The sequence below is a fragment of the Panthera onca genome, chromosome B1 (genome assembly GCF_046562875.1).
Source record: "Panthera onca isolate mPanOnc1 chromosome B1, mPanOnc1 haplotype 2, whole genome shotgun sequence".
In the NCBI taxonomy this organism is placed as follows: Eukaryota; Metazoa; Chordata; class Mammalia; order Carnivora; family Felidae; genus Panthera; species Panthera onca.
The window spans coordinates 128873888-128885052 of record NC_138342.1 but is presented as its reverse complement, the minus strand read 5'-3'; the positions used below and the strand labels follow the sequence as shown (position 1 = coordinate 128885052).

The 11165-nt window shown below is 42.0% G+C and overlaps 1 protein-coding gene across 2 annotated transcripts in view; it reads left to right on the top strand.

Annotated features, from left to right (window-relative positions):
• Window positions 1-431: 431 nt before the first annotated feature.
• The window catches only part of SH3D19 (SH3 domain containing 19), a 186735-nt gene continuing 176001 nt past the window's right edge, over window positions 432-11165 (top strand). Inside the window, exon 1 of one of the 2 annotated variants that reach the window (XM_078445699.2) lies at window positions 432-822. In XM_078445699.2, the coding sequence (XP_078301825.1) occupies window positions 711-822 (112 nt within the window). In that variant the 5' untranslated portion in view covers window positions 432-710. The remainder of the gene's footprint in view (window positions 823-11165) is intronic. The other variant, XM_060654012.3, reaches the window with a different exon arrangement.

The window sequence follows — 11165 nt, the reverse complement described above, 5'->3', positions numbered from 1 at the left end:
CTTCTTCTGTTGTTGTTGTTGTTGTTGTTGTTGTTGTTGTTGTTCTTCTTCTTCTTCTTCTTCTTCTTCCTCCTCCTCCTCCTTCCCCTCCCCCTCCCCCCTCCTCCCCCTACCTCTCCTCCCCCCTCCCCCTCCCCCCCTCCCCCTCCCCCCCTCCGCCCCTCTCCCCCTCCCCCTTCTCCTACTTTGTTTAAGTGTCTAGCAAATGGGTTTCCTGTTGACACCGGGATCTTGTGAAAGGGCAGGAAGAGGCCACGCCACCTCCTCTTTTCCCCTTCCTATCCCATTTATGTATTTTGTACACGTTTGTTTTGGTTGAGCAGGCGGTTCCAGCGTGTGGCTATGGGGCGGTCCCAGAGGCGGTAACCCCTCCCCGAGGAGGCGAGGCCCGGCCACAACCCGCCCCATCCCGGCTCCAACTCTGCGGGGCGGGGAAGGGAAGGAGGAAGGGGGAAGAGAGTGGGAGAGAGAAAGCTGGGAGAAGGAGGCCGCCGGTGCGCCGCGAGGAGGCGGGGAAACCGGCCCGAGCTCGGCCGCTCCCCCGCGGGCTGCAGGTGGAGTCCGCAGAGGTGGTAGCCGCCGCCGCCGCCGCCGCCGCCGCCTCCCCCGGGGCCCGAGGGCGCTGGCGTGCAGCGCCGGGTGCTCGCGGACCCAGCACCAAGGCCCACGGCTCGCTCGCCGTTCCGGGGCTGCGTCTCCGCGCCTCGTCCATGGCTGAGGGCCGGCGGCGGGAGGACGAGGAGGAAGAGCTGCGCGAGCGCCGCGAGCTCGGGGGCCCGCGCCGCGCCCGGGGCCGTGCGCTGTCCGGCCACTCGGCCGCAGGTGAGGGGCGCGGGGAGCGCGAGGGGGCGCGGAGGAGGGGGGGACGGGCGCCCCCGGGCCGCGCAGGTCCTGCCGGGGACTGCGGCGGCTTCCTCACCCGCCCGGTTGGGGTGGGCTGCTTTAACTGCGCGGCGAGACGCAGGGAGGGTAGAGTGGCTTTTCCATCCTCATCCTCACTTGCGGGCCGAGCCAGAGGAAATTCAAACTGGTCTCTCTACCTGCTAGTGGTCCCGGAGCCGAAACTACAGGTGTTTCGTACGCAGTAAATCAGGAGCTCCTGATTTGGGCCCGGGTGATTACTTATCTCTAGATGAGTCAGAAGCCGGCGAAGAATTCTCTGGGTCTGGCAGTCTCGGGGGACGACACCCCTCCCGTTGGGTTTGCCTGCGCTGCGGCTACCTGGTCGAACCACGTGCTGATAGTCAGGGCTGGTTTCCTGTCTCCTGAACTTCGGACCTTTGATTATTCCCTACCCCCCACCGCCCGAGCTCACCATAATCTCTATAGCACTTGCTTTTGAGTTTTTAGGTGAGCCCCCAACCAGTCCAGGAGGTAGCCTGCCAAAAGGCAGTTCATTTGGACCGAGACTCATTGCTGAGTCTATAGTTACTTTTGTGGGTTTTTAAAATGTTTTTTGGGTGCACGAAGGCGGCTCGGATCGATAGTTTGGAACTTAAGTGGAGGAGTGAATAAGTGTGGATCCACACCCCTTCCCTCTTCCTGGGGCAGTTTTTCAGTCAAACATAGTGGAGAGGAAGTTCTTTGGCCTTTGGTTTCAACTGGATAAGCCATGTATCTACAAACTAGAGTGACAACAATCCTAGGGAGCTGACAACAAGAGGGAGATAGAGAAGTGAGAAGGATTCAGATGAGAACGATTCATTAAAGCCTCTTTGGAAATTGGAACCTAGTAAACATTCCACCAAGTCATGGGGAAGCTTTTCTGTGTGGCTCCCTTAGCCTGAAAGTTGGAGAATTAGAAGATCACAGGTCTGTGGGGAAACAATGAGGGATAGAAGGGGTGAAAGGAGAGAATTTGATGGAACATAAATTGTCAATTTGATGCTCTTGGTAGGAGCTTGGAACCTTAAAAATAATTCTTTATGCCCATCACTAGGATTTTCCATCAAAATAAGGCATTTGATTTTATGCATAAATACCAGTTGTTTTGAAAATAATAGTTTTGTTTACTATAATCCAGACTAATGAAATAATGGGTAATTGCTGGATATGAATTAATATTTCTTGCGAGAATAAAGTGAAAAAACTTTACAAAGATGTACCTCTGTTGAATTGCTGATTTAAACAGCATAGGCTGCCTTCGATTCCTACTACTTCCTTCACCAAAACGCTTCACTTTGTCTCAAAATGGACTGTATTGTGAAGAGCTGTAAAGGATGTTGGAGGTCACACTAGATATGCTCCAGATATGTGTTCATCATTTAGTTGCAATATGTGTATTTATTCCAAGGCTGGCAGAAGCTTTTCTAGATTCTGTGGTAATACTTTGCTACGCTTTCACTCAGAAATTGGTGTTTGCGGTTTCTAACCACATAATATGCCTTGACTCCATTAAGGGGTGAAGGACAGATTATAGAGTGGGCAGAGGGTTAAACTTGCAACATTTGGTCTTCTTTTTTCCGGATACATTATTTAGTAGTTCACATTTCTTTAGAGGCTGTCCTCCTCTTTCCCCTCATTAGTTAACTGTGTTTTTCAGACACCATCGCATTCCTTACCAAGCTTGGGCATTTGTTAGTTACAGTTGTGCTAGATATTGTTCTCTATCCAAGTGAGAGTGTGAACTGACCCAGATGTTTAATGTTTCTTCTGCTTAACATCTGTCTTTCTAATCTTTCACCTCTCCAGTTCTCAGACTTCCTTCCTCCCCCACCATTTTACAATCTAGATTTTTTCTTTGATCTCACATAACTTGACACCATACATTTGGGGTTTATGGACTTAAGGGAGTCTGTGAACTTCTTTCCCTGCTAAACTTAGGTGTGGTTGTGAAGGTGTGTTTATTTACTTTTGCAATGTACATTCAGAAGAGCATATAAAACCTGTAAATTATAAAGTGAAACTCCTGTAACCTGTGCCCAAGTCAAGAAATAGAATATTGTCAGTTCCTTAGAAGCAGATCTGATCCCTCCTGGTCCTGGTCCCTTCCTTCCCCTTGAGGGAACGAACTTAAGTTTTGACTTTTGCGATTATTGTTTCCTTGCTTTTCTGTATGGTCTTACCTGTATGCATATACATACACATATGTATTTCTATACAATGTTGGTTTACTTATTTTAAAACTTCATATGACTAATGGGGCGCCTGGGTGGCTCCGACTTCGCTCAGGTCATGATTTCCTGGGTTTGTGAGTTTAAGCCCCGGGTCGGGCTCTGTGCTGACAGCTCAGAGCCTGGAGCCTGCTTTGGATTCTGTGTCTCCCTCTTTCTCTGCCCCTTCCCCGCTTGTGCTCTGTCTCTCTCAAAAAATAAACAAACATTGACAAAAAAAAAAAAACCTGCATATGAGTGGAACCATCCGATATGTATTCTTTAGTGTTACACTCTTTTCACTCAATACTGTTTGTGAGATTTATTCATATTGTTATGTGCACTTGTAGTTTATTTTCACTGCATAAATATATCCTGGTTTTTGTCTGTCATTTTTATTGATTTGTTGGAGTTCTGACTCAGGAATCTCAACTTTTGTTTGTTGCATGTGTCGCAAGTGTCTTCTTCCACTCTGCAGCTTATTTTTAAAGTTTTCATTATACTTTCTTTTGATGTGGAATGTATTTTTTAATTTTAATGCAGATGTATTTATGAATCTTTCTCTTAACTGTTAGTAGCCTTCTTCCCTCTCTGTCACTCTTGGTTAAGAATGCTTTCTCTACCCCAAGGTCATGAAGATATTCTCCTAATCTCCTGCATTTCCTAAAAGTCTTAAAGCTTTCTTCAGACTCTCAAATGGGTCTGAGACCCTCCGGCTGACCTCCAGCATTTTTATATTGTTTCTCAAAAGGGCAGAGAATGCAAAATTCGTTGACCTCCCCTAATCACCAGGAAGAGTGGTAGGAATTTAGTAGGGTTTAATAAATACTAAATATATTTATTCTTTCCATATGTTGATGTCTTTATGGTAAACTCTGGCAGGATTGGGGCATCTGGGTGACTCAGTTAAGCCTCCCGCTTTGGCTTAGGTCATGATCCCAAAGTTCGTGAGTTCAAGCCCCAAGTCGGGCTTGCTACTGTCAGCACAGAGCCCACTTGGGATCCTCTGTCTCCTTTTCTCTCTGCCTCTCCCTCACTCACTCTTGCTGTCTCTCTCAAAAAATAAAAAAAAATAAATAAACCTTTAAAAAAAAAAAAGGAAACTGGGGCGCCTCAGTGGCTCAGTTGGTTAAGCCTCTGACTTCAGGTCAGGTCATGATCTCGAAGTTCTAGAGTTCGAGCCCTGGGTTGGCCTCTGTGCTGACAGCTGGGAGCATGGAGCCTGCTTCAGATTCTGTGTCTCCCCCCCTCTCTCTACCCTGCTCCTGCTCTCTCTCTCTCTCAAGAATAAATATTAAAAAAGAAAATTAAAAAGAAATTTATTTTAAGTCCCACGGAAACTGGCTACATTTACATGTCGTTTAAAAATTCTGCATTCACAGGGTGCCTGGGTGGCTCAGTCTGTTGAGCATAGGACTCTTGATTTTGGCTCAGGTCTTGATCCCAGGGTTGTGGGATCAAGCCCCGCATTGGGCTCCACACTGAACGTGCACCCTGCTTTAGATTCTTTCAAAAAAAAAGATTCTTTCTCTTTCCCTCTGCCCCTCTCCCCGGCTCGCGTGCATGCTTTCTCTCTCTCTCTCTCTCTCTCTCTCTCTCTCTCAAAAAATTAAAATAAAATCCTGTATTCACCAAGTTCTTTGAGAAGACCTGTGTAGTTATCACCATCAGTATAATATGTGCAAAACGGTGTAGAAAATACATGGAATACAAACATATTTATAAAATAGGCTCCCTGCTTTAAAAGGACGTGTCATAGAATTGGGGAAGGTAAAGCTGATACTTTATTTTTTGAAAATTCCAGCATAATTAATGCAGTGTTATATTAGTTTCAGGGGTACAATATAGTGATTCAGCAATTCTATACATTACTCTATGCTCATCAAGATAAGTGTACTCTTAATCCCCTTCGCCTGTTTCACCACCCTCCACCCATCTCCCCTGTGGTAACCACCAGTTTGTTCTCTGTATTTTGTTCTCTATATTTAAGAGTGTTCTGTTTGTCTTTTCTTTGTTCCTGTGTTTTGTTTCTTAAATTCCACACATGAGTGAAATCATATGTATATGTCTTTCTTTGACTTATATCCTTTAGCATTATAGTCTCTAGATCTACCCATCTTGTTGCAAATGGCAAGATTTCTTTCTTTTTTTATGACACAAAATTCTATTGTTTATATACCACATCTTCTTATCCATTCATCTATCAATGGGCACTTGATGGTTGCTTCCATAATTTGGCTTTTGTAACTAATGCTGTAATAAACATAGGGGTGCATTTATCTTTTCAAATTAGTGTTTTGATATTCTTTGGGTAAACCCTGTAGTGGAATTACTGAATATTATGGTTGTTCAATTTTTAATTTTTTAAGGAACTTCCAGACTGTTTTCCACAGTGACTCCCACCAGTTTGCATTCCCACCAACAGTGCAAGAGGGTTCCTTTTTCTCCACATCCTCACCAACACAACAATCTTGTGCTGTTGATTTTAGTCATTCTGACAGGTGTGAGGTGATCGCTCATTGTGGTTTAGATTTGCATTTCCCTGATATTTAGTGATGTTGAGCATCTTTTCAAGTGTCTGTTGGCCATCTGTATGTCTTCTTTGGAGAATGTCTGGTTCATGTCTTCTGCCCATTTTTAATTGGGTTATTTGTGTTTTTGGTGTTGAGTTGTATAAATTCTTTATATATTTTGAATCCTAACCCTTTGTCAGATGTGTCATTTGCAAATATCTTCTTCCATTCAGTGGGTTGCCTTTTAATTTTGTTGTTTCTTCTGCTGTGCAGAAACTTTTTATTTTGTTGTAGTCCCAGTAGTTTTGGGGTTTGTTTTTTGTGTTTTATTTTTTTTTGCTTTTGTTTCCCTTATTTAGGAGGCATATCTAAAAAAATGATGCTGTAGCCAATGTTGGAGAAATTACTGCCTGTGCTCTCTTCTAGGATTTTTATGATTTCAGTTCTCACATTTAGGTCTTTAATACATTTTGAGTTAATTTTGTGTATAAGAAAGTGGTCTAGTTTCACTCTTTTGCATATAGCTGTCCAGTTTTCCCAAGACCATTTGTTGAACAGACTGCATATTCTTCCCTCTTTTGTTGTAGATTAATTGACCATATAATCATGGATTTATACTTGAGCTCTCTATTCTGTTCCATTGAGCCATGTGTCTTTTTTTTGTGCCAGTACCATACTGTTTTGATTACTATAGCTTTGGAGTGTATCTTGAAATCTGGGATTGTGGTACCTCCAGTTTTGTTTTCCTTTTTCTTTTCCTTTTTAAGTTTATGTACTTATTTTGAGAGAGAAAGAGTACAAGTGGGGAAGGGACAGAGAGAGAAGAAGAGAGAATCCCAAGCAGGCTCGATGTGGGGCTCAATCTCATGAAGTGTGAGATCATGACCTGAACCGATACCAAAAGTCAGACCCTTAACTGACTGAGACACCCAGGTGCCCCTCATTTTTCTTTTTCAAGATTGCTTTGGTTATTTGGGTTTTTGGTGCATCCATACAAATTTTAGGATTATTTGTTTTAGTTCTGTGAAAAATGCTCTTGGTATTTTGATAGGGATTGCATTAAAATTCTGTAGATTGCTTTGGGTACTATGGAAATTTTAACAATGTTTGTTCTTCCAGTCTGTGAGCATGGAATAACTTTCCATTTGTGTCATCTTCAATTTCTTTCATCAGTGTTTTATAGTTTTTAGAGTACAGGTTCTTCACCTCTTTCGTTTAAGTTTATTCCTAGATATTTTATTATTTTTGGTGTAATTGTTAATAGGAATGTTTTATTAATTTCTCTTTCTTCGGTTTCATTATTAGTGTGCAGAAATGCAACAGATTCCTGTATATTGATTTTTTTTTAATGTTCATTTTTTGAGAGAGAGCGTGCATGTGCACATGAGTGATGGAGGGGCAGAGAGAGAGGGAAACACACAATTGAAGCAGGCTCCAGGCTGTGAGCTATCAGGACAGAGCCGGATGCGGGGCTCAAGCTCAAGAATCGAAGCAGGAGATCATGACCTGAGCTGAAGTCGGACACTTAACCGACTGAGCACCACCAGGTGCCCTTTCTGTATGTTGATTTTGTAACTTGCAACCTTACTGAATTCATTTATCAGTTCTAGTTGTTTTTGGGTGGAGTCTTTAGGGTTTTCTATATGTATAGCATTATGTCATTTGCAAATAGTTTTACTTCTTCCTTACCAATTTGGAAGCCTTATTTCTTCTTGTCTGATTGCTGTGGCTTGGACTTCTAGCACTATGTTGAATAAAAGTGGAGAGTGGACATCCTTATCTTGTTCCCGATACTAAGGAAAAAGCTCTGTTTTTCCCTATTGAGTATGATGTTAGCTGTGGATTTTTCATAATATGGGCTTTATTATGTTGAGGTATATTCCCTCTATCCCTACTTTGTTGAGGGTTTTTATCAAGAATGGATGTTGTACTTTGTCAAATGTTTTTTCTGCATCTATTGAAATGATAATATGATTAAAAAAATTTTTTTTAATGTTTTATTTATTTTTGGGACAGAAAGAGACAGAGCATGAACGGGGGAGGGTCAGAGAGAGGGAGACACAGAATCTGGAACAGGCTCCAGGCTCTGAGCTGTCAGCACAGAGCCCGATGCGGGGCTCAAACTCATGGACCGCGAGATCATGACCTGAGCCGAAGTCGGCCGCTTAACTGACTGAGCCACCCAGGCACGCCAATGATTATGTGATTTTTATCTTTTCTCTTGTTGATGTATCATATTGATTGATTTGTGAATGTTGAACCACCCTTGCATCCCAGGAATAAATCCCACCTGATCATGGTGAATGATATTTTTAAATTTATTGTTAGATTTGGTTTGCTAATATTTTGTTGAGGATTTTTACATCTATGTTCATTAGAGATATTGGCTTGTAGTTCTTTTTCTTCTTTTTTTTTTTTTTTTTTGTAGTGTCTTTGTCTGATTTTGGTATCAGGGTAATGCTGGTCTCACAGAATGAATCTGGAGGTTTTCCTTCCTCTTCTGTTTTTTGGGATAGTTTGAGAAGAATAGGTGTTAACTCCTCTTTAAATGTTTGGTAGAATTCTCTTGGGAAGCCATCTGCTCCTGGACTTTTGTTTGTTGGGAGTTTTTTGATTACTGATTTAATTTCATTGCTAGTAATCAGTCTATTCAAATTTTCTGTTTGAATTTCTATTTCTTCCTTCAGTTTTGGGAAGTTTTAGGTTTCTAGGAATTTATCCATGTCTTCTAGGCTAATACACTTTAATGAAGATAAATAAGAACATAAAGTAGTGCATGGTGACTACCAAGTGGAGTTTAGCAAAAGAACTAAACTGTTATGGTTAATTTTTTAGTTTACCTCTCACTGTGACCTTGGGCAAGTTACCTAACCTCTCTGTGCTTTCATTCTTTATTTGTAAATTGGGAATATTAATAAAACCTATTGCATAGGGTTTGAGGATTAAATGAGTTACCATAGATAATACCCTTAAAACGTGGGTACACACATAGTAAATACCTATAAAGTTATTAGCGTTTATTTATGTATACTTTTGTTATTACTGGTAAAATACTGACACATAGCTGTGTCTGCATTTTTCTTTACTTGGGAGAAGTTATGGGGTTTCGGGCTCGTGGAGAAAAGGGAGGTAAATCTGCATCTTCACCATTTCATAACCTAATGATTATGTTGCTTTGCTTTGGGGTTCATTCATCTTTTAGAAATATACCAATTTTACAAGATTGAGCCTGGTTCCTCATTTGGCTTTCCTTGCCCCATACAGACTTATTTTAACATGGCTTGTAGTGACTTTTACACAGTGATTTCAGCAAATCAGAGGTAAGTTGGTGATCTTATATGCTTTTTTTTTTCTTCATTTTTTTTTAATGTTTATTTTTGAGAGAGAGAGAGAGAGAGAGAGAGAGAGAGAGAGAGACAGCACAAGCAGGGGAGGGGCAGAGAGAGAGGGAGGGAGAGATACAGACAGAGAGACACAGAATCTGAAATAGCTCCAGATTGTGAGCTATGAGCAAAGATCCTGATGCAGGGTTCCAACTCACTAACTGTGAGATCATGACCTGAGCCGAAGCTAGACGCTTAACCGGTTGAGCCATCCAGGCGCCCTATCCTATTTTTAATCAGGGTGCATCTCTTTATTTATTTATTTATTTTTTCAGTTTTGACACTATTCATCCAGTGCTTCTAATTTCATTGGCACATTATTTTTTGGGGGCAACATACTGTTTTCCCTTAGATCATTTCTGCTTTGCATTCAATGGTACTTTGAAACTAATCCTCTGAACACTTGGGTTTTAATCAAGTCTCTCTCGATTAGCTTTAGCCTCTAGCAGTTTATAGCATCTCTCTGGGCCTTGGTTTTTGCTTTATTAATTGAAAGGATGAGGCTTCCATTTTTAACATTTTATGATTTTAGGAGATGAGAAGAAAAAGTAGCTTCTGACTTGGTGTATAGAATTTTGCCGATGTGCAAGATAAGATCTTGTGGAGGTTTCTCTGGGTACCTTGTGAACTGCTCTTTTGATGAGGGAGGAGCCAAAAATGCAAAGCTCAAAACATTGCCTCACTTGGGGAGAGCAGTTATAGTAGTTTAAATTGTCCTGTCAGCTCAAGATAGGAGCTCCACTGTTAAAATGATGATGTTTTACTTCATCAGTGGAAGGGAAGACATGAGATATGTTCTAGGGAATTTATAGTACTGAACATAGGTATGATGGGAATGTTATCAATTAAGTACCAGATGAAAATACATGTTTAGTAGTTTCAGAGCATAGAGAGGAATTAAAGTTGGAGAGGAAGTGGAGATAGCCTGATACAAGTCAGGAAGGAGGCCTGTCTTCTTGTTTACAAGGAGGTGGAAACCAGTTCCTATCCCTCATTAACTGTAGACCTCATCTTTAGGAACTTTAAGCTTACCTTTGGGGTGGGAATGGGTATATGGAGGAGACTGGGGAAGGGTACAGGCTGTAGACCATCTTATCTTTTTTTTCATTTGTTTTGTGTTTTAGAATAGTTTTAGATTTATTGAAAAATTGTGAAGATAGTACAGAGTTCCCATACACCCACATCCAGTTTCCCCCATTAACATCTCACATCTTAACCAATGTTGATACATTATTAACTAGGATCCATATTTTATTCAGATTCCCTTAGTGTTTACCTAATTCCTTCTTGTTTTACAGGATCCCATCTAAAATGCCATATTACATGTGGTTGTTGTAACTCTTCAGGCTCCCTCGGGCTCTGATAGTTTCAAAGATTTTGTTTTTGATGGCCTTGACAGTGTTCAGGAGTACTGGTCACATATTTTGGAGGATATCCCTCTTACAATTTGTCTGATGTTTTCCTCATGTTTAGACTGGAGTTACGGATGTTTGGGAGGTATGAGTGTTTGCCACATTTTTACCACATATTAAGTGTAACGTAATATTAGCATCATTTATCACTGTTGATGTTGACCTTGATCATTTAGCTGAGTTTGTATTTGCCAGGTTTCTCTACTTCAGGGTTACTCAACCCACCCCCACCCCCACCCCTTTCCATACTGTAAGAAGTGAAGGAAATGACTATGCACAGCCCACACATAAGGAGGAAGGAGTTATGCTCCACCTTCTAGAGAGCAGAATACTACATAATTTTTTTGGAATTCCTCTGCGTGGGAGATACCATTCCTGTTGTAATGTCTCCTTCGTTTCTTGAGGCTCTGTAAATATCTGCATTGGGATTGTCTTTAGACCCTGCCTTTGGGGGGAATGTAAGCTCAATTCCTATTCCCTAATTCTGTCCAGAATATCTGGTGTGTGCTGATGTCAAGCACGTAATTTCATTTCATAATTAGAAAGGAAAGGCAAATGGGGCCCCTGGGTGACTCAGTCGGTTGAGTGTCCGACTCTTGATTTTTGGCTCAGGTTATGATCCCATGGTTGTGGGATTGAGCCTGTTTTGGGCTCCGTGCTGAGCATGGAGCCTGCTTGAGGTTCATATTCTCTCTCTCTCTCTCTCTCTCTCTCTCTCTCTCTCTCTGTGTCTTCCCCTCTGCCCCCTCCCCCTCCCTCGTGCTC